The sequence below is a fragment of the Melopsittacus undulatus genome, chromosome 2 (genome assembly GCF_012275295.1).
Source record: "Melopsittacus undulatus isolate bMelUnd1 chromosome 2, bMelUnd1.mat.Z, whole genome shotgun sequence".
Classification (NCBI taxonomy): Eukaryota; Metazoa; Chordata; class Aves; order Psittaciformes; family Psittaculidae; genus Melopsittacus; species Melopsittacus undulatus.
This window is the reverse complement of record NC_047528.1, coordinates 94608158-94631942: the sequence shown is the minus strand read 5'-3', so window position 1 is coordinate 94631942 and position 23785 is coordinate 94608158. Positions and strand designations below refer to the sequence as shown.

General features: G+C 40.0%; 2 protein-coding genes across 2 annotated transcripts; both read right to left on the bottom strand.

Moving 5' to 3' along the window:
* Positions 1–1182: 1182 nt before the first annotated feature.
* On the bottom strand, positions 1183–5880 carry LOC101879833 (claudin-8-like). The gene has a single exon (XM_031051473.2). The coding sequence runs from the start codon at positions 5706–5708 to the stop codon at positions 5052–5054; it is 657 nt and encodes a 218-aa protein (XP_030907333.1). The 5' UTR covers positions 5709–5880; the 3' UTR covers positions 1183–5051.
* A 12320-nt stretch (positions 5881–18200) lies between these two features.
* Positions 18201–19432, bottom strand: LOC101871294 (claudin-8-like). The gene is made up of 2 exons (XM_005151644.3): positions 19339–19432; positions 18201–19227 (listed from the first exon to the last, which is right to left on the bottom strand). Exon 2 carries the CDS (start codon positions 19171–19173, stop codon positions 18499–18501), a length of 675 nt encoding a protein of 224 aa, XP_005151701.2. The 5' UTR covers positions 19174–19227; positions 19339–19432; the 3' UTR covers positions 18201–18498.
* Positions 19433–23785: the final 4353 nt, after the last annotated feature.

Genomic DNA, 23785 nt, shown 5'->3' with positions numbered 1-23785 from the left:
AGTTCCATGTAGTGTTTCCTCTTTTTCCTTTAACTGTTTTAAAAATAATGAAGTTGGCTATATTGTCACTGAGGACACAATGGTTTCAGTCCATTCTGATCTCAGGAATTGAACAAACTCTGATGCAGACTCTGTGGGTGTACACGGTTTGTTAATACTGCCCTCACACCCTTTCCCTAGCCAGTTCTGTTCCTTGTTGCTAAAACCGAAATTCTTGTGCTTTTGAATACTTTTTGCTTGTCCTCACTGACAGCTGCAACATTTTCTATGAGTGGCAACTGAACACAAGAAACACTGACACAGACCTTTTCAGCTGAAAATGTCCTACCCTTATCGGGGCATTTCTTGTTTTCTTTTGCTCTTTGTTTTCTAAAGTAGTCAAAAAATGTCAAGTTAGTCTCAGACTCTGAGACTCAACTGGGAAAGCAAATTGTATAAGTCAGAGAGCATTTCCATACCACACACAAAGGAAAGGAACAGTTTATTTGGTGGGTCAGCTCTGCCCCAGTTTTCAAAGATAATGTTGAACACCCCTGAAAAGACCTCTTGTGCTTTTTTCAAAAGGATGGTTACAGTCAGAAGGACATAATCAAGCTCCCATTTCTGACTTTATGAGTCCTCACACTGATTTGAAGAAAACCTGTAATGTTTTTACCATAAATTCATTTAGTCTTAATGTCCCTTACATAGACCTTTTTTTCTGCATATCAAGATTGATGACTGAATGCATTTTTTGTCTCAAAATCTGTCTGATTCCTCTTTCTGTTATAATTAAATGTTTTGCTAAGCTATAATTTTTGCCATAAATATATTCCCTTGGCTGCATCTTAGTGGTGGATCATTTGCTATGGGATCTTTCTGTTTCATCTCAGAGATGAATATACATTTTGGGACCAGCTTTTGAAATATTGATTTGCTTCAGGAAACTTCTTATACACAAATCTTGGAAGTCAGCACTGAGTCAGTTTTGTGTATTTTATTTCCCAAGGAATCAGACCTACTTTGTTATTATCTAGCAAAGCCCAAAGCATAATGTAAAAAAACAAAGACTGAATCAGAAAAGAACATTATAAAAATACTGAAGCTGTTTTTTCCCAGGCAATAGGGAAATGCATTCATTCACTTTAATATGAAAAAGAAACAGTGATACAATCATTAAAAAAAAAACAAAACAAAACAAACTGAAGGGTTTGAACATTTATTTCACATCCATAGCAAATTGTCGGCTATTCACATTTATTTCCAAAGTAATTTTGTCCTGCAAGCACAAAATATTAAAGTATATGATAGCATCAGGATATTAAACTAGATATTTAACCACAATATTTAATCAGTTGTTGTTAACAAACACTGTGTGACTGAATTTCCTGGCAGTTGTACCTCAAGGAATGTGAACATAGCATCACTAAAGCAAGTTTACAGCCTCCATTCCTCAATAAAAACAGAGCTTCAGCACACAAAGACCCGATACAATGTTTTGGTAATCCCTGGCCCACCCACATCAGATGACACCCACATCAGGCCTTTTCTTCTGAGAGAAAAGCACAGTCAGTAGCAATTATGTACACCCTGCTTCCCCTTGGTCATCCATCACACAGTGCGTGTACAGGTTTCCTTTCCTCAAGTGTCTTTGCTGCATTACATGTTTCTTAGCATCCTCTCCTCACCTGTCTCACTCAGGAAGGTCATGTCAAACCATCTAAATAAATTCCAAGAGTCACCTTAGACAGTTGGGGTAACCTGAGACAGGTCTATGTGCATATAATCCAAATCAGACAGGGACTCTCCTGCAGCAGCATACTGGGGATAGAAGGTGCAGCCTTGGGCAGTAGAGATCTGTGTAAGCTCATCCATCACTCCCCTCAAGATGAGTTCTTCCTGTTACCCACAGAAAACTCATGAACAGTTTATTTTCAAAGTTCAACTGCAGTTTTTCATTAAAGCCCTTAAAACTTCATTTTTTTACTTACACCTCCTAACTGCAGCTTCCAACTAGTCAGTTCTGAGCATCACAGGTTTTGAATAGGGGAAAAAAGCAGAAAAAACTGTCTCCCTTAGCAAACACAAATGCACCCATACAGTTTACTTAGCCAAATGCATTCCTCACATACACAGCTAAAATATCTAGCAGTCATCTGCAGGGGGTTTTCTCCAACAGAGTCCACAACAAAGGAAAAACTGCTTTGTTTTGTTTAAAGGGAGAAGGTTAACCATAGTCTTGCAGATTATCTTCTTATGAGAAATTTGTTCCTGCATCTAATTCACAAATTTTAGTGTCACAGAGTCAAACATATTTGGGTGAGTGTGAAGTCCTAAATCACATCACCAGAAATTGATGTTTGTGCCAATAAAATCCCAGACATCCCAGGAGCAGCTCAGCCTAGCTATACCTCTCCTATGAGAAAAGGCTGAGAGAACTGGGATTGTTCAGCCTGGATAAGAATTCAGGGAGACCTTATTAAGGCATTTCAGTACTGAAAAGAGGCATATCAGAAAGATGGGGAAAGACTTTTCACCAGCGCATGTCACAATACAATGAGCGGTGATGGTTTTAATCTAAAAGAGCAGAGATTCAGGCTGGACATGAGGAAGAAATCTTTTACAATAAACATGGTAAAACATTGGAACAAGTTGCCCAGAGAGGTGATGGATGTGCCATCCCTAGAGACAGTCAAGGCCAGGCTGGGTGTTGTTCTGAGCACCCTAGTCTAGATGATGTCCCTGCTCATTGCAGGGGGGTTAGACTAAACATTTGAAGGTCTCTTCCAACCCAAACCATTCCATGATTCTATGATTCTTTACACTTGGAACCATGGACAGACTCCAAACCCATGTGCAAGCACGAAGTTGACTGGGCTTAGAGATTTTGTTTGAACTCATCTTTTAATCAACTGCTAAAGAGAGAAATGGAACAATACACAGCCATCAGGTGTTCATGTTAGATGTAAGAAGCTTAGGCTTTCTTTGAAATTCATGTTAAATGTTTAAATAAAGCACCTTTATCTTCCATCTCTTTGAAAATAAAGTTACTAGTGTAAAGGGCACACCCAGTTCAAATTTGATTCCTAGATGAACCCATTGATAGTGAAGGCATTCCTGATCCTTTAATTATTTTTATAGAAAACTGTACTTAATTACTTCTTAAGCACTTAAATCTGCATGAAGTTTCATTACATTGAATATGTCAACATTTAAATCCATTACCTACATATAAATATGTATCAAATTTGCATTGCAAATGTCTTCATCATCTGTTTTGTTAATCACAAATGTCATAGCTAAATGAATCCAAAAAGTGCAATTCTGACTTACTTACCAAATAGTTCCTTATTAAATAAAATATATATTATAAGACAAAATAGTAGGAGGAGGTCCTCAGAGAAGTATAAATTATTGCCAAAGTTAACAGAATGACTCCACTGAAATGAGCTGTCTGACCAGGGGACAGCTGCTGTGACAGACTTCAAAAATACATGTTTTAGTACTAGCAATCCTACTTTAAAATGTTCCCTTAAAGGCTTACCTGGAATTAGTAAGTGCTGATTTGACTGCTCAAGTGATGAGCGGAATACATTAAACCTGTTTTATGGTGACTAGAAAATTCCCATTAAAAGATCTAAGCTAGTTGTCTTAGATGGAAATGCACATTAGTTAATATATGTAATGAATATCTGTGTTCAACAGCACTGTTTCATTTAAGTTCATCTGAAGCCAAGTTAATAAAAGGTTTATTTAACTAAATGCATCTTTCCATGTTCTGCTTCCAATTGAACAGTCAAATGAACAAATAGATGTTCTGCTCAACAAGTCATTACACCCCTTTTTTCTATAGATACCAGTCACAGACACACAAAAAAGGATCAAACTGAATATCTATGTCATGAAATTATCAGTGAAATAATACTATCCATTACTACTGTGTAAAGAACCAGAAAAGGGACCTGTTCTGAATTAGCTCTTCTTTGGTCACTTATCAGTGTTGTGACATGCACACTGTTAAAAGCAGGTTCCAAGTCTTCAGCTATGAAAAGTAAATGCATGGCTGCAAACACTATTGAATTCTGCACAGTGAATAGACAGGCATCAGGTTGCTCAGTCTACATGTTCAAATAAGTCTTGCAAACATGAAGCAGCCAGAACAATATCAGGGCTTGGCTTTTGTGGGAGTGATGGAAGATATAAGCAGGAACACTTGATCCTCCAATGAGCAAGTGGGAATTGCACAATCACATTGCCTGGCTTGTTTAATTATACTTTACATTAGCACAGTGCTTTAAAGTACATAAAGACAGATGGTCTATTCTGAATTTTATAGAAGAGTAGATGCTACCTATAGAACAGGAGAAGCCATAAAAAATGAGAAAGCGCAAGTAACGGGAAGATAACACATTCGTGGCAAAATCTGGTGAAGAGATTAAACATTTTATTATTTTATTATTTATTATGAGCTAGATTCTGTGCCCTGCAGAAGAAATAACAAGGATACATCAACTCCAAAAGCATCAATGAAATCCATAGTCAATCACAGAGGCTTCTCATGGGAAAGCATGATCATTTGTGTGCCGATATTGGAAGTTAGCTTCCTGGCAGCTTCTCCATTCATTCGACAGCTGCTTCAGCCATGCTGCCAACTCCATTCTGCTCACTACTGTCCTAAAGCAGTCTTTCCGAAGACTTTACCTTAGAGTAAAATGCACTGCTCTCTTTACACATCATGGGTTTAGGAGAGGGCAATGGTGCTACTGCACAGCAGCTGCCTGCCTTCCAGTCCAACCATATGTTGTTTGCCTTCTCTGAGAGACTTCTGGCTGCTGCTGTTCCCATGCTGTTCTTCATTCCCATAAAATGGTTAGATTTTTCTTTTGACTGTGCTCAAACATAATGCCCATGTAATAACATGCCCTGTATTCATGGCAGAGAGCAGATGTGTATGGCAATAGTAAACAGCAAATGAACTAAATTGCCTCTCCATTACAGATTCACAGTTTAATTAGACACCGAAGTCAACCAGTACATATTGGCATACTAAGCAGAAAGATCACATGTAGCAACTACACATAGGCATGCACACTTGCAGATGGCCCTCCTGAAACATTAGGTTTGCGCAAACTGTGACAGGAAAGCAATGGATACTTGGATTTTAAGGATGCATCAGCCCAGCACCAGAAGATAGAGTACATTGCTCCCGCAATGATGAGAAGTGCGCTGCTCACCCATCCCACATAAAGAGCAGCTCCTAGCTCTCGTTTCAGTGGTGTAGGGACTTTTGGATCATAGAAGTCGCGAATGATGCTACCTGCACTCCAGGACACAGGGATCAGAACAAGGATACCTGTCAGTAGGAAGGAAAGTCCAGCTGCCAGTATGAAGATACTGATGACCTTGTTCCTGCGAGTGTACTTCACACCAACAATGGCCAACAAAAAGGAAATAATTGACAGAACCACTGCAGTGCACATGAGGGCTCTGAATGCCTCCAAGGGTGGGGAAAGAGACAGGATAGAGTCATAAAATTTGCACTGCAGCCTGATGCCCAGCTGACTGGCGCAGGCCATCCACAGTCCTTCCCAGATGGTCTCAAACACCACAATATTTCCATCAATGTGGGCAGAAACTCTCCACTGTGGCATAAATGTGGCTGCCAAAGTCCCAACCATGCCGATACCTCCAAATATTAGACCAACGATTTGTAACACAAAGTAAGCCATGCTTCTTCAGAAAAAGACACCTCAAGCAAGGTGGCCTAGGAGGGCTTCCAAAATCACTTTTTCATAGAAGAAATATGAAGTATGAAAGCTCCAGTTGTTTCCTCATAAGGCAGGTCCTTAGAGTGCTTTAAAAGCAGCTTGCTCCAGCCTGAGATTCAAACATGTAGAAATCCATTTCTGACTGCCTAGGAGGACCTGATATTCATTTGCTTTTAAATCCCCTCTGAATACAACACCTACCCATCAAGCCTAGCAAGTTTCCATCCAATGGGAAACTAGGAGGGGTGTGTCATAGTTGATTTTACTGCTTCTCATAGTGTGTCTGTAGTGCTGCTATAATTAAGTAAGTGTCAGAGATTCAACTAAAGGTAGCTAATTGTAGCGACAATAATTTCTTAACTGCAAGTTTGCAGCTATGTTGAAATTTAGAATGAAAGAGTGAACTTCCATCTGTTACAATATTATGTAAAATGGGCCATTACAGTTGTTCTTATGACAAAAGGTAAACTTGCATGTGGAGTGGGACTTATTTTCTAAGTGCTAAAGCCCTGCAGAAACATCTGTTGGTTTCTTTTTTTAAATCAAGCTAGGAGGTAGTTGGTGTAGCTCTTTAGTGTAGATTACTCATTTTGATGAAATATAAAAGTATAATCTTGATATTAGACAGGTACAGGAAAGCCAAGTATTCCAATCAACATCAAAGCTTTACCAGCTGCATAATTCACAAGGATGACCAAGAAAATGGCTGGCAGAGTTTCACAGCTTCTGCTTTTGAATCCACAAGGTCGCTGTTAGGAAACAATCCTCTATGAGGCTCTCCCTATTAGAAGGATAGTGTTCTCATTATGTTCCGTACTTATACTCTTCTCCAGGTAACATTAGAATGGGTTGGGGGGCAATTGTCTAATATGAAAAGGATGAGCTTTTCTTTCAGTGTACAATGCAGCTTGAAAGAAGTCAGAGATCCCTCCCACAGACATGTCTCTCAGACTGCACAGATCGCTACAAGCCTGGACAAGAATACATGCAAAAGACTGATTTGCCTTGAGCAAGTTAGGAATAACTGCTGCATTATGGCTTTTGTACTTCCTTCTCCCTGCTTTGAGACATTACTGTATGATGACAGCTCCTGGGTGTTGTGGAAATGGATGTGTTTCTGGTTACTCCAGCTCTTTGAACCAATGCGGCTTAGTGAAAAAAAAAAAGCTTTTTTTACAAAGACCTGTAGAAGTGCTGTTGAAGAAAGACATATTCTTCAATTGCTTGTGGGTTGTAGTGTTGTGGGCTTTGTGTGTCTGGAAATATCAGACATTGCCTTTGATGGTATTAATTTAGTTACAGCCTTAGGTGACTATAAAATATATTTTATGCAAAAGCTAAAGCCCATGAAAAATGAATTGACCAACTAAACCACTCACAGTCCACAAAATCTCCTCCTTCCTTTCTCTAAAGAAGGCACGCCAGATAGTGCAAGTTATATGGTATAATGTTAAATGCCCATGTGGAAAATACTCCCAAGGCACCTGGGCAAGTCATTTTTGCCTTCAAGTCTTCTAGCAGGAATCTGGAGAATAAAACTGTCTTCAGCTAAGATGTAAAATGTAACCTTTAGAAACTAAATACATTATCAGATTTGAACTTATAGGGAGATGAATATTGCATCACTCTTCTGCAGACATAAAAAAAAATCCCATGATGCAGAAAAGTGGAGGCACATTACTTGATACCATGAAGAAGGAGGTGGTAGAGATGGAATTAGAACTCACAGATGGTTACCTGTCTGAAAGAAAACTTCTCTGGCAGGAGACTGCTCCTTTATAACATAACTGCATACAAGACCTGTGCTATTCAACCTGAGCATGGTCTCCATTCATCCTATAGGGCATTTTTACCTCTGAATTCTCTAAACTGTTTTTTGATTTGTTATTTTAACTTGAAAAAAAAATAAATCAACTTATTATGGAAAAGTCCTCTCTAAACTAGCATTTGAATGTTGTTTTTTCAACAGAAGAAATCTGTGCAACATTTTAAGGCAGCCAGCTCTTGAAGGTACACACAGCTGGAGAACAGATCATGCCTAATGCCTGGAATCTATTTATCTGACTACCTTATCTAGTAGGATTGCTCTGAAGTAATTTTTTCTTACATGACTCTGGGAGGTTCAGCCATTGAAGTCATGCATAAAATTACACTTTGTGACAGTCAGGGCATAGTTTTTATAGAAGATAAACAGCTCACAAAAATACTATTAAAATGTATCATATGCTGATTGTGTAATAATATTTCCAGACAGTGCTAAATGCATGAGTGATTTTTTGATCTTTAATCAGAAGTAGTGCCTATGGTGAGTGACATCCAGTGTATGTGTAGGCCTAAGAGAAGAACACCCAGGATATACTGCAGCATGTATGGTCCAGTGGCAGGATGTTTTTGTTATTAAAGCCTGGGGAGAAGGAAGCAGGAAAAGAAAACCAGCAAATGGCAGATTTGAAACCTAAACATAAATTTCAGAAATGAAAATGAGTTACATAAGATAGGTTTATTAAAAAAGACAAGAAACCCTACCAATGCCTTGGAAACTCATGAAGACTGGAAAATCTCATCAGCCTCTTAAATGCCAATGAGTCCCCGGCTTTGCTAATTTCTGGAATAATTATCTTTTGCAGAAAAGTCCTGTGTGTGAATCAGCTTGCAGGAAGCTCTTACATCCTTGTCGACCTTGGACAACTGTACCTCCATTTTAAGGCTCACCTCGCCTCTCAGAAAGAAGTGCTTAGTTGACTGAGTTACTTCAAAATCACTCTGAACAGTAGGCAGCTCTTAAAGAAACAATTAAATACATGCTTACATGGTGGGCATACCAGATACAATGGCTTTGGTGTCAGGTAAGAAGAAACAAAAGGAAAACTCCACTTACACCTGACTAGACTTTAGAAGTCCCCTCATTCTGCGTATCATCCATATATTAAGCTATCAGGATGCTTACCTGCCTCAAGACAAGAATACCAGTTCTTTTGCAAACATGTCCACCCCAAATTTGCCTTCAAAGAGGAAAACAAGCAACTGAGGAAGCACATACCCTTTACACCTAATCTCTCCATGCATCTCTGTTCACATTTACATTTTCTCTTCCCTTAAAATCAGGATCTTCATTTGAATCTTTTCCTGGAGCGGTATCTTTGGTCCCTCCCTAGTTTTTAAAATGTTAGTGCCCTTTGAAGAGGAGGAAGTAGAGCAACTCCAGTCCACACGATTAACAGAACCTGTCAATGATCCCCAGTGATTAATTAATTATAGGTGTCAATAATGCAAACATTTAATTGACTCCCAGAAAGCAGATATCGTTCCTCTTTGTACATCTTCTATGTACACTGAATTCTAGAGTGCTCATGCATACACATGCACCTATATATACACAAAGAGACTTTAATATTGTTGTATTCTTGTAATCTACAGTTGTACAAATGCATAACTATAGTGTATACAGTTCATTATGAGCACTCATCAAGAATAGGCAGGTTTATTATACTACAGGCTAATGAGCTAAATGTAAGGTTCAGTAACATTTTTTGAACAGGTAAATATGCAGATTTATCAAAAACACGCTTTAAATAAGTGATCACTTATAGCTACAGTGAAACCTCTTTGCTTCCCAAAGCTGCAGATATCCAGTAAGGTTGAAAGCTGCCTAAGCACCTGCAGAGTCTGGCAATGGGAAGTCCATCAGGCTATGGATGAGCAGTCACTCTGCATCCTGTCTCCTTGGGCAGAGGTGCCACCATAAGATCTAGATCATCCTGTACACGTAAAATTAGTTTTAAACGTACAATAGATAGGGATGCTATCATCTGCAGATCATTTGTTTTGGAAACACATGTGAATAGCATGAGTTCCACCCTGCCTGGGGCTTCCACCATTCTATTCATTACATGCTGGGTTAACCTCTTCAACTACTGGCAAGGGCTGGTCAGTGAAACTATAGTCAAGTTAATGGTTCCAATACTTTCTATCATGTTTTGATTGACTACTGTATTTTGTATCTACTAGTGAACTGAAAGGTTAGTTTGATTCTATTTTAATTCAGGAGAAAATGGACCAAAGCCAAAATAGGCCTTTTTATTTGTGCTAATTTTAATATTGCTGCCTGCACATATGTTAAAAGATGAAGGCACATCTGCCCCCTCTCTTCAATCATGGCACATTTCAGAGTGAGAGGAACATCTGCTCAGTGTAACTTAGACAGGGACTACCCCCAGACACATAATAGGCATTGTACTTGGGCATTGACCTCTAGCTCTAGCTTTGAGGCAATTTGTGACTGACAGCTGAATTGAAAAGAACTAATATTTATTTTCCATCATCTTCCTCAGCATGCCTGAAATTCACAGCCTGAGAAAACTGCCAAAGTCTTAATGATATTCCATATCTGAGGAAGCCTGTCTCCTGAACACCGAGAATGAACTCGAGTTCAGTCTAATAAAACCCTATAGTAATAAAATATTAAATACTCCTTTGAGTATTTAATCCATCTAAACTGCTTCAGGCTTTTACAAGGTATTTGTCACCTCAACACTTGTGTACAGGGAGCAGCCATCCTGATAGAAATAGAACCTGCCAGAAATTATGCTGTCTTACTTTGCTGTTTAATGACAGCACCTCAAAGGATATTTGTGGGAGTGCATTTGATTGCACAGTTCACATTAAGCTGTTGGAAATAGGACAGAGGCAAATTCCCAAGGTAGTATTGATTGCTTTCATAAGGGTTAGCAGCACGGTATACAGTTAGGCTGTTACTGGATGAAGCACTGAGGAACTTCTTTATTTACATGATTTACTGTGATGGAATAGAAGAGGAGAAGAGGGTATACTGTGGCACTGATGGCCTGAAGATAGATGAGAGGCAAGGTTTTTAGAAAGAGGTAATAGCTTTTATTAAACTACCTGCTACTGTTAGAAACAAGCTCTTAGGCTCAGAATCCCAAGAAAGATTGCTTTTGGAGCACAGCATAATAATGCACCCTTGTGCTAGCTTCCAGTAACCAAACAGTGCAGGTAGATAAACACACAAGTCTCAAACTTTGAAGAACAGGGTCTTTTCACATCTTCCTCAGTCAAAATTTGGACTCTTCTCTGTCCAGTCCTGTCCCATTCACTTTTTTGTCCTCTCCCAAGCCCCACATCCTAAATGTAACTAACTTGCTAAACTTAATTTTCTCCTGCAAGATAAACTGTAGCAGCAAGAGCTCCACCACAATTAGACCCAACCTTGCACACCCAGGACACCCCCAAACCTGTCATCTAGGCACATGGCTGGGTCACCATTTAACCCTACCCTCTCTTGTTTCTCTATCTACCCAAATCCAGAGTCCCTCTGAACTTCTGTGCTTCTGGCCAGGATGTCTCATTGCTCCTCTTGCTCTGCGACTGGAGTTCAGTTCTTCCCTGGGACACCCTTACTGACTTTCCCTGGCTGCCAAGCTGGGGGACCCCTACAAAGTATCAGAATAGCCCCTGCCCATTGGGTTTGCATAGCTGGCAGAATTCATCACCCAGCTTCTCTCAGTTCCCCTTCAAACAGAGGGAGAGGAAAGGATGCAGAGGAAAGGGGAAGTCCTGCCCAGCCAACCAACTGTTCCCTGCACCCACACAGAAGAATCTCTTCATGGAAGTCATAAATCACTTTGGATTTGTGCTGGCACAGAGACTAAAGTAGGAATATGCCACAGAAAACAATTTCTGTCACTTGCTCTCAGAACACCCTCTCCAGTCCAGTGAAATCACAGCAGCTCTAAGGATGCACTATTGTTACTGTAGTTTGCATGCTGATGCATCTTCTTGGGACTGATGTGTCTCTGCAGTGACAGCCTACAGCCTGCAAGGATGATTCACCAGCGTGGACACATTGTTTTCCCTAGGGACAATCCAATGCTCCCTAATTGCAGCATACTATGTAGCCAGTCAATATAGTAACTTTTTTCTCCATTATCAAGCAGTAACTGCTTTCATTCCAGATCTGAAATGTGTAGTTTACCACTGAGTGCAATACTTCAGAAGAAGAAGCAGTATCTAATAGCTATTTGTACCAACCATGTGTTGGGAGTTAAGGATTTGGGAGTTAAGGGGTTGAAATTAAGGAAGGAAAAGGAAAAAGCTAGAAAATCATCTCGTATGTGCAGACTGATGTAAAAATAAGTATAAAATGGACAGAGGGAAAGGCCTCAGCAAATCTGATGTTTTCATGTTGGATTCACAGAATGGTTAAGGTTGGAAAGGACCTTAAGGTATTGTAGTTCCAACCCCCCTGCCATGGGCAGGGACACCTCACACTAGACCAGGTCACTCAAGGCTCTGTCCAGTCTGGCCTTGAACACTTCCAGGGATGGAGCATTCACAACTTCCCTGGGCAACCTGCTCCAGTGGCTCACCACTCGCAAAGTGAAGAAATTATTATCATATCTAACCTAAATCTCCATTGTTTAAGTTTGAACCCATTACCCCTTGTCCTATCACTACAGTCCCTGATGAAGATCTTGATCTGCAGAATTTGTTCATTATGCCATTTGTTCTTTATGCCAAATTCTAACAGGAACCACCCTTGGATTAACTGCAACATTGACACTCTCAAGCATTACAGTCTGGGCCTGGCTATTTTTGTGCTGAAAGAAACCTTGGTGGAGGGTTATAAGTTTAATGTCAAAATAACTTATTACATTCAGTTCAGGGAGTTCATTTTCCTGCTGGGGCAACTAGAAAATAAGTGTATGATCACAGTGATTCAAGTGCAGTTAAAAATTTCTCCTTCTTCAGCATCATTGCAGGCCCCCCTTCAGATACTGGAAGGCTGCTATGAGGTCTCCATGCAGCCTTTTCTTCTCCAGGCTTAACAGCCCCAACTTTCTCAGCCTGTCTTCATATGGGAGGTGCTAAAGTCCCCTTACCATCCTCATGGTCCTCCTCTGGACTTGTGCCAGCAGTTCCATGTCATTTTTATTATGGGGATACCAGAAACGAACCCAGTATTCCAGTTTACTACAATGGAACAGGACTCACATTGCAAGGCAGAAAATTGTATATGAAGGATCACAAAAATAAGAGGATATGTATCTCTGGAGAAGACCATTGCCAGTGAGGTGAAAGTGCCTGAAGCACTGAGGAAAAGCAGCTCCCTCAGTGAATAAATAATAAATAGATAAAATAATAAAAAATAATGTGATGAGAATTCTGGTCACAGTGCTCTTTATTAATGAGGTGAACAATTTAGGGCTGAGTGTGTATGAGGCTTGAAAGTTCCTTAGGAAGTGTCTGGAATGTGAGTCTATAAAGAAGGAAAAGAAAGACTTGTAGGAATAAGATTGTTACTCAGCTGGATAAACAACAAATAAGGTATATAGTGGAAAGACAAAAAAGGTAACCAACCAGCAAAACATACCTAAGAGATCCAAAAATGTAAGGGGAGAATAAGACTCCATAAAAATCAATCTGAATTAGGCTTTTCAAAAAATAGAATTAAAAAGGTGCTATAGGCATACAAATACTACAGAACGACAAGGGAAGAGGCAAGATAGGTTGTGAGTATGAGTCTAAAAAAGGTAGTTAGCCCTCCTCTCCCTTAAATTTAAGTAACAAGGCTATAGAAGAAGGAGGGCATGAGAGAATTACAATACTGTATCCAAGGCAGGTAAAATCCTCCCAAGTCTTGATGAGAACAACCTGAAAAAAGAGAGTAATTTCCACTGAAGGAAATTCAGCATGAGCAATTCCAAATCTGTTAGCAAAGACTGTTAGGGTATGTGTCAAATCCATATGTCTGGAGAACAGCAAAATGAGAGGAATGAGTGGAGAGGTGGAAAATCCTGTGCACAACTAGAAACTCATTAGTCAGAATCTAATAGTATGAGATGATTTTAAATCTATTACAAAGGAAAGAAATGGAAAGTTAAATTAAAAGCAACACAGACTTAGCAAGAATAGATTCAGTTTTTGTTTGGTAACATTTCTAGAAAACAAAAGTTGAGAAAATCTGATCCAGTTGGACCTTATTAAAGCATCCAACACAGCAGTAGAAAATTAACAGAGACATTGAAAGGATGGAGAAGAGTAAAAATACTGTAATATGGATGCAGAATCTGTGAGTGAGTGAAAAACAAAAAGATGTACTGGACGGACAACTCTTCTATTCCCATTTCTAAACACTGATTTCTGCTACTGTTGGAGCAAAAGGTTTATCTAGGGTATCATCTTGTTACCCTCAGGGATCTAGCAATAAAGGAGGAACTGCAGCAAGGAAATTTTCATTAGACACCCAGCTGGTCAATGTACCATCAATTGTTAAGTCCCACAGCACAGGAAAGCTGGAGACCTTGAGGCCTAGAATAATAGCAGTGAAATGCATTTAACATATTTAAGGAATATATTTGCTTTGTTTTGTGAATGATCAACCCCATGCTATGATAACCTGCAATAAGTATATCCAGTGTGCTCTGCAGTGGTAAGGCTTCCTCTGGGATTCTTTGGGTTTGGCCATCAAACTTCAGAAGTACAACAACCAAAAAACAAACAGAGAAGGTAAACAAATATGGGGAGAAATTTAATAGGCCTCCAGTGAGAAAAGAATTAGAGATGATTAAACTAAGCAAGACAGGTTCAAGAGGTCAGATGGTAACAGTCCTGTAATATGGAAAAAGCTGCCTGATTTAATGTTTTCTGTGCCTGCTGCTTCTGGGACAAGAAATAATAACTTGTGGTGGGGATATTTAGTTTAAGCTTCTCAGAAACCTTTTTTAATTAAAATCATAATTAAGTACCAGGATAGATTGTAAAGGACACTGCAGAGTAGCCACCTCTGGAAGTTTTTATTTCATAAATGTCTCTCAGGAATAATTCTGATGTATTTATTCATTGAGAAGAGCAATGGAGTAGTTAATAGATACCACCTTTTCCAGAGTGAATTCTGTTCATACTGTCTTCTTCTATCTGGTTTTTTTTGGCCGTACATGAACGACCTCCTGCCAGTGAAAGGACCTGATGGTGCTGATGGGATTCTTGAGAGTACCCAGGTAAACCAGCTGACATCAGCCTTCTCATTTCTCAAGCAACACATATTTAGAACTGCCAATGACCTACATCCCTGAGGTGTCAGTTCCCTGTTGAGACTTTGCAGGAAAGTATTGTGGCTGCCAGCTCCACGGGGCAGTGGATGAGTGAGGGGAGCAACACAGTTAGCAAGAGGTCAACTTGCTTTGCTTATTAGGGGTTGATGTGTGGTAGAGTCTCAGGCAAAGTGCAAGGGCCAGAAGCATCCAAATGCAGGTGATGGTGGAGAGGTTCAGTTCAGAGGCTCAACCGTGCTCTACAAGACAAGATTGGGGTAGTGGACATGCCTCTGTCAGTACTGACCTGTCCTTCCATCTCAGCAGAAAAGCAGAGCTGTGCATCATGCCACATGCTCAGAAAGCCCACTGTGTCTGCTGTGTGGGGTCAGAGTGTGACCCTTGGCAAAGGGCTTAAAGCCTGATATTTTGTTAAGCACAAAGATACCCTGATTACAGCAGGCTGGAAGTGGGGACAGAACCTCCAAACACAGCTGTCCACTGATCCTGGTCTCCTGCTGCTCTGTAGCCACCTTCCCGTGACAGTGACAACAGCAGATCTCTATACATCTCCAGGCTGACACAGAAAGGCTGTTCTTATAATGTGAGTCATGAGCCTTCCTGGCTGTGAGGCCCAAGATACAGCCTCTCCCCATCTCTCCATGATCCATTTTCTATTGCTCTTTACTAGTCATGTCTGAGAGCTGAACAAAAAGCAAGCAGCCTACAGATAAACTCTCACATATAGGCACATGTATATTCAAAGGGGAGTACAACACCTATTCAGGACTGCACCTTAAGGAGAGATAAATCCATTATATGCAGCTGACCTTACTGGATTTGCAGATGTGTGATAACCTCATGTGTCAGATGATTCATTCTCATATAAAACTGTAAAATGAGAGCTCACGCACACTCAGGCTCTGTTATGGCTCTGCCTTGCCTGCACAAAACGGCTCCTGAAACTGCAGCTCTGCTGCCACGTGTGAATTTACCACCTCACTGTCTAGCCTTGATGAGACCACTGCCTTGTAATGCAAGCAGCAGATCTACCCTCGAGACCTCCACCATAGCTGCAGCAGCAGTGGGAGAATTTCAGAAGAGGCTCATTATAAATGAAAGCCCAGTTGCTCAATCACGGAGCGGTGATTGAAATCTTGAACCTTCACTCATCTGAGTTAAATGGGAATTACCCTTTTCTGACCTCCAAGTCATACCTTCATTTACACAGCAGAGAAGGTGCCAGGTGGACCTAGAAAGGCTCCGCATCCATTTTTTGGGCACTTGTATGCATTGCAGAAATGCATACAAGTGCCTAAAATACAGGGCAAAGGGGAACAAGCTGAACAACCTTGGTTTCATTTATGGAGGCAATACTACTTATTTCCTAAATAATTTCTCTTATCTGTAAGAATGAAAATTACAGGATGCAGTATTTGAAATTTTATTGCTTCAGGCAGTTGGTTTGTGCTTGGATATATGCCCTTAGATGGGACCCTCTGCTCGGACTACTCAGGGCTTATTTAATACACAAAGCTGAGGGAGGCCAGATCTGTTTGAAATGGCTTTCATTTCGGTTCTTTTGAAGATATTGTGTATGGGCAAGATACAATTTAAAGGAAATGTCTGGGTGTGCATAAGAGGCACTTAAGGGGAATATGTATATGTTATAATAATGCCAACTGTCTGCAGTATATATAGGATCTCTAACAGAGATTTTAAAGACTCCAGGGTCCCACTCACAGTCCATTAGACTTGTGTTCCTGTTAGTTCTGTGGATAGTTTTGGAAGTCTTCTTTTAGGCTTCTTGTATCTTCTTCTGTTTGCACAGCTAGATGAGTGTGCACTTTACCAGGAACAGATAATACTATCCGATGAAGCAGTAGTGATCGATGTACAGAGAGGGCTTTTACAGAGATGTCATGCTTATTGCACTTTTCATTGAGGCAAGTCTCAGACCTGCAGATGAATACTGTATGAATCACTCTATGTTTTGACAGCAGAGATAACTACAGTGCACCAGAACATATACATGTACTTTCCTGAGTAAGATCTTGTACTTATCTTCTAGAGGGATGAACTATGCAGGTGACTTTATTATAGACATCATTATAAACCTGGGTGTTCTAGCCATGAATTCTGAGTAGGATATTCACATAGTGCCTCTAACAACAGGTTTTGTCCTCAACTCTCTTCCCCCTGAAAAAGAGGCTGGGCTGGCATATAAACATTAATGAAAGAATACAAAGTAAATATAGCCATACACTGCTGTATTACAGAAAGGTCATGAACATAGACATATATAGAAATAATTTGCTTTAAAAAAGAAGAAAAATAAAAGTACATAATTAAGCACATCTTACTATATCTTACTGTGAATAGAGATCTAGAGCAGATTTTGATTTCTCCTAGCTTGGTCACTTCTTATGAAGTGAAGGATTTACTTCCAAACTTTCAAGTATATAATAATCCAAGGTATTTACCAGAGAACTACAGAACACAAAATAAACTTTCTGTAAAATACTTAAAACTATCAATCAAACTCTAGAACCAGAATGTTGTTCTCCATTAAACACCACAAATTATATTGTCTTCTCAGTTCAGTCAAAGGCAAATTTCCATTGATTGGGTTTGGAGTTACACCTTATTCACTGGTTACAAAATTCTATTAAAATATTACTATTATTGATTAGTTGGGGTAATTTATTAAATGAATTTGTATATAACTATTTATTTTTCAGTAGGCTTGATTTCTTTACACTGTGGCTTATCAGGGGTGCATGATCTTACTATTAAAGATATTGTTTAGCTTATGTTGATGTGAACTGTGAGAAAATGCTGTGACTGCTTATGTTCATTATGCCTGTAAACTATGCTTGTGTGAGTGGGTCTCAGTAAAACTATTGGCCTGATTGTACAAAAGACCCTTATTTAAAAAACATATACAACAGAGTTCTGCAGCAAGAAACCAACAAAGTGTTTGCAATCTGTACAATACTGCAAAAATGTTGTAAGCCGCAATGAGTTTGCAAGGGAATACCACTGCTACTAAAAAGAAGGATGTGAATGAGTTTGATGTATATGAATTACAAAAGAAATATTAACTTCTACCAAGAAGATATGTTTAGGATGAACATAAAGCTGTGTTTATTCTCTGAAATGCGGGATATTTTTCATATGTTTCAGCTTACCTTCTTCTGCAGAATAAATTCTTCATGCCACCTTCCATTAAACCCACAATAAATCAATCCCTTAGGGAATGCTGTTCTTTAAAACCATTGTTATCTTGTTCTTATTCATTGTTATCCCCTCTTTCCCAAGCAGGTAAAAAATGTATAAATAAAAACCAACAGCTGCTTAACCCCGTTTCTTTTGCAATAGGCCAGAATTTCACACCACGGTAGAACTTTAAGCCTTTTATTACTGTTTTACACATAAAATGCAACACAAAGCAAAGCCACAAAACACAAAAGCTATTCCAAGTTACTACTAAAATAATATTAAACCTTCACCTTTCCATGTGCTAAAATTGTCCCTGCTGCAGCATTAGTCACAGCAGAGCGCACCGGGGGTAATGCAGCTCCAAACAGCAGCAGTTACAAAGCAAAAGGCAAAGGCAGCTTTCTAGCTGTCCTTTTTTGCAGAAGCTGAAATCCATCCAGAGAGATTGAATGCTTCAAAAACCGAAAAGCAGGAAGCATCTAGACATACTGACTTTTGGAGTATGAGCTTTCAGTCTTCCTGTGCAAACACTGGCTCTGAGTGAGATCCTGGTTTGGTGTGGAGTACCTGTAGCTTCTGGCTTTCACACAACAGCAGCCAAAGCAACAGAATATGGCTCCAGCAGCAATAAGGCAGAAGGCAGTTGCCCAGCCCAGGTAGAGGGCCTCTCCAAGCTCCCTTTTCTGTGCAACGTTGACCACAGGGTTATAGAAGTCACTGATGATGGCACTGGCAACCCAGCAGACTGGAATGAGCTCAATAACACCCGAGAGAATGAAGAGGAACCCAGCCACCAGAGTAATATAGCCCTTGGCTTGCCAGCTGCTCTGTGTGCATCGCATGCACTTTGTCCCAATAATGGCAACTGTGAAAGCGAGGAATGAGAGCACCGATGCGGAACACATCAGTCCTCTGGATGCCTGCAGGTCCGGAGAGAGGGCCAGCACGGAGTCGTAGACCTTGCACTGCGTCCTGATGTTGGCTTGCCTGATGCAGTGCATCCACAGACCTTCCCAAATGGTCTCAAACACGATGATGTTGTTCTCAATGAAGGCAGACACCCTCCACTGAGGCATGCCTGTGACACCAAATGTCCCGATCACGCCTATGCCACCAACAAGCAGCCCAGCAATCTGCAAAGCACCACTGCCCATGTTGCCTTTGCAAGGTGAGTCACACTTCAGCAGGTTTCCCAAGCCAGACACACACTGTTGACAAAAAAATCAGCACCTTTTCTCTAAAGTTGTTGTCCCTTGTGCAAAGAAAGTTTCAGAGTCAATCTGCACTACTTTAAATCAGCTTAAATCTGCACACGTTACCTGGGACTTGGCTGCGCCTTCATCTTCTTTATAATTCCCCTGCCACCACTGACTCAAAGAAGCAAACTGAGCAATCAAGTGGAACAACTTTCAAAGCAAGAGAAAGGACAGGGTGTGTGTAAACCAGCAAGAGCCACTTAGGATAAATAAACCTTCTGATGAAAACATTTTGCATTGAAGCCATTTACTTTAAGAATTAAAACAAAGATAAAAAATAGAGAAAGCCCTGTCCTTAACTCTAGCCATTAACTACAGGTTTGCCTGTGCTAAGGAAGTGGACTGATCCCGGCAGGGAGACTTAAGTAAGTAGTGGTGCAGTAACTGAAGCTGTTGCACTTAACAGGCAAGAATATTCTGCCTCAGCCGAATGGCAAATTGCCAAAAGGAAAGCAGAGCTGCACTATCTGCAACAGGGCCTCTGCTCCCAAAAGTACTTTTGTTCTGAAGCTTGAAGGAGAGTGCTGCAGTGATAGGATCAAGGAACAAAGCAAATCAAAAGGATAAAGTGACTCTGAACCTGAAACAGTTCTGCAGAGTATAATGAAAGCTCTGAAAGACCATTTAAGAGGTAGAAAGGAGTAATAAGAGACCTCAATCCTGCTAATACCTGTATACATATATAGCTTCATACATTTCTGTTGCTTTACAAAGTGTTATGGGAGCAGGTAAGCTTCTGGAGATATCCACATGCTTAAATGTTTGCATAATCAGGTCTACAAAACAGTGATGTAAGCTATATAGCAAATCGTGTTCCTGTGCAAAAGTGAACCCAGCGATTACCCTGTAATGGAATTCTAGTTCAATGGAAAACACTGGGTCTCCAAGTAAAGACCTGTTGGAGCTATCCATGTATGAACAAACAATTTTAAAAAATTATTTAGGACATCGTATTCATAAAAAAATAAAAAGAATCAAAAAAACCCAAACAAACAAAAAACCTGAAACCCACCACATAATAACTATGGAGAGCAGGTGAACTGCTCATTCTAGGTATGACCAGCAGACAATCCTGGAAAGTGTCAGGTGAAGAAATATGGTGACGTCAGAGCAATAGAAACCACAGCGAAAAACCACAGGAAAAAAAAACCAGTCATGTAAGAGTGGATTCTTTTTACAAATTCATATAGCTACAAATGTATGCATGGAATACTCAGCCTGATCTCTGCAGATGCCTTAACATGGAAATAAAAAATTATGCACAAACTAGCATTTTTCGTTACAAAGTAGTACGTCATATATTAAGACAAGAATTAATTTGTTATACTGTAAAAAGATCAATTTCTGTTATAATTACCTAGATATTGAAATACTGGTCTCCTGCTAGTCATTTGAACTTTCTTGCTTCTATTTCTTTTCTTGCCATTTGTATATCTTCAAAACCAAAAAGCAAATGCAAAAAATAGAGCAGTGCAGTACTAAATATGCCAGTTTTTTGGCATATCAAAGATAGGGAAAAGATAAAAGTCACACTTACATGTAATATTTTATGCTTCCTAAGTGTGCTTCTATGTGTGTGTGCATAAAACATTGGTTAGGAGGCAAGTCAGAAGTACTCTACAAATCTTTCCATAATCATTTTGGTTTTCATATCCACCTGCTTTTCCAACCTCTGCAGCATGCTAAAATGGTGAATGCAGGTAACCTCTTCTTCCGCTTCTGGTCCCTTGAGCCCTGACTTGTGGTCAGGCAACTTTCCATTATACCCTTTTGGTTGTGATTGTACCTCTGAAATCAAACCTGCATGCCTTTCCTAATCCAAAGGTACTGAAAGCCTTGCCCTAAAAAGTACAGTTAATGTGATGGCAGCTTCAAAAGCATTTCAAGAGATGAGAAGCCTAGCAGGAGTCTGGTATTTTGGGTGCTCAGTTGTATCTGATCCCACTGCAACTACGATGGCTGCTCTGTATTTCTCCTGCCACACATTTCAATTTGCAGTTTTGGCTCCTGCTTGCCATTAGTCAGCCTTCCTTGCCCGTTCTGAGCCTCTTTTGCCATGTTTGTGAGCAAGGCAGGGGAGGGGCTCTACAGTCTCTAGAGTTAGGGATCCCAACTGCTATGTGAGCTGAAAGCCAGTCTCATTTCTGACTGTCTCTGGGCTTCATGCTCTGCACCCCTAGCACCATGCCCTAGCACCCTGCTGTGTTCCTTGCCTCTGCTGGAGCTTTGCTCCTCCCAAAAGTGAGGTGCACTGCAGGTGCAAACATGCTGAAGGTAATAGCTCGTCTTCTGCAGCCTCTGTGGAGGGTGTCTGGACATCAATAAAGGATTAATTGACTCTGAAAGCATTCCCAATGCATTAATTTGGAGAAGCCATGCTTACTCTTACTGTGTTGACTAAGAACTGTATAGACTGTTACAGTATGAGAGAATCTGGATCTGTATAGCTGGAATCACAATTTGCTGGTTTGCGTGCTGCAAACTAGTCCATCATGCAGACGTGTAAATGATGGGAGTCAGGGTATAGGACTTGGGAAAAATTTCTTGGAAAACTAGATTCATAGAATCACAGAATAATTCAAGTTAGAAGGAGCCTCTGGATGCCACCTAATCTAACACATTTTTGAAGCTGTGCCCTTCAAAGTCAGGAGGCTATGAACTCAATCAAGGTCCATTTCAGTCATCAAAAATGTCCCAAAGATTTCTTGGAAGACAAGGGTGGTTAAATCCTGTTCCCCCTAGGGCGAGACAAAGAGGATTTTGAGGAGCAGCTATAAATACACCGTATTTCTCTGCTAAAATGGATTTGTCATATTAAATACAATGTAACTAACGTTGCATAGTTTTGCAGTCCCATGGTTGCCACTCAAACTGCAAAGAAAAAGCTACCAGCCTATAGCAGAACAAATAAGCAAGCATTTTAATAACAGATCAGTAAGTAAACACAAATGTGATACAAGCATACAAGCAGCAGGACTGATTTTTCTCAGAGACTGCTGAAGTTCTAATTTACAGGACATGGAAAATAATTAGCTGAGCAAATATAATTTACTCACTTTATTGATTAATTTACAAAACCATTATAGCTCCCATATAAATTCATGGTAAGACCGTGTCTGTGTCAAGGATTCAGTATTTGAACATTCTTAGAAGGATTACATTTTAGTGCCTTATCTTGCTTAAAACCATTTTCAGAAGGAAATGTGAGGAAATCTTATTTAGCGTTATGGATTGCATCTGCTTGTTTACAATTAAAACAAAGAAAGGGGGCAAGTCAAGAATCTCAGTATTTGTTCATCTCTGTATTCAGACATGCATTTCATTACAAAGAAATATCAGAAATACCTGTGACTAATTATATTTCAATGTTGGTCCCAGGATCCCATTATTTTGTTATAAAACAAAAATACATATACATAATTTAACCATTTTATCCTTTCTCCTTTTCTCTTTCACTTTCCCACTACGGTAAGAAATTAATCTCCTTAAACTCAGCGCCAAGCTTTTCTGTATGACCTGTGTATTTTCCTGTTCACTGTTCCCAGCTCCTTCCTTTTTTCCTCTGCAGAGCGGGTGAGTAAGCTACAGGGACCCATTATTCTATATTCTTGGTAAATAATGTGGACCTTAAGCAAGTATAGCATCACCTCGGTAGAAAATACACGACATTTCAGGACTGGGTTTGGTTGGTCTGCCTGTCAGCCTCAAAGAAGACATTTGATTCTTCAGTAGGACCTTTCTCCAATGAATGCCCTTGTGAGAGAGCAAGAAGGGATTTCTCACGCTTCTTACATGGCTTTTTTTTCTGAATGCTGCTTTCAGTTTCAGGAGGAGGTGAAGAGATAACCCTGTGATTAGTCCAGTTGCCACTTAGCACCATTTCTCACAGCTTCCCTGGGAACCCACTGCTCTCCAGCAGAGTAGCACAGCCCCCAAGTCCCTGTCATGACTCCTTTTCAGCCACTAAAGGTGTTTTGTTATAAAATACACCAGGAAAATACAGTTTAAGCATTATGTCCTTCCTCTTCCTTAGCATATAGCATTTTTAAATTCCAAAGCTGTGAAGAGCCAAGAGTAATCACTGATGCTGAAGGGGAGGTGGAGAGACAGGGAAGAAGTTATTGCTCAACATCTCCAAAACTCTCACCCTGCATCAGTAGCGCATTGAAAAGAATCCTGATTATTGATGCTCTTATGGGAAAACAGAGGAGTGTTGATGTCAGACAAGTTGTTCAGCATTTTCTTTCTTGGAAGGTTGTTATTACTGTGTCAGTGGATGGGTGCTTCTCTACGGCTAGCCCCAGGTATACTGTAACCTGGCACTTGTTTTCTCTCCAAGAACTTTTACCTAATGCAGCAGAACATGAAAAGCCAGTTCAACATATCTAATGGAAGCGGAGTCACATATATCCATAACCAGCTTTACAGAAGAGCCACTTCTTTTCAGTTGAGGTAGCTTTTACTCCTATACCTTCTCCCTAGAACACTGACAACTAACAAGAAAGCATTG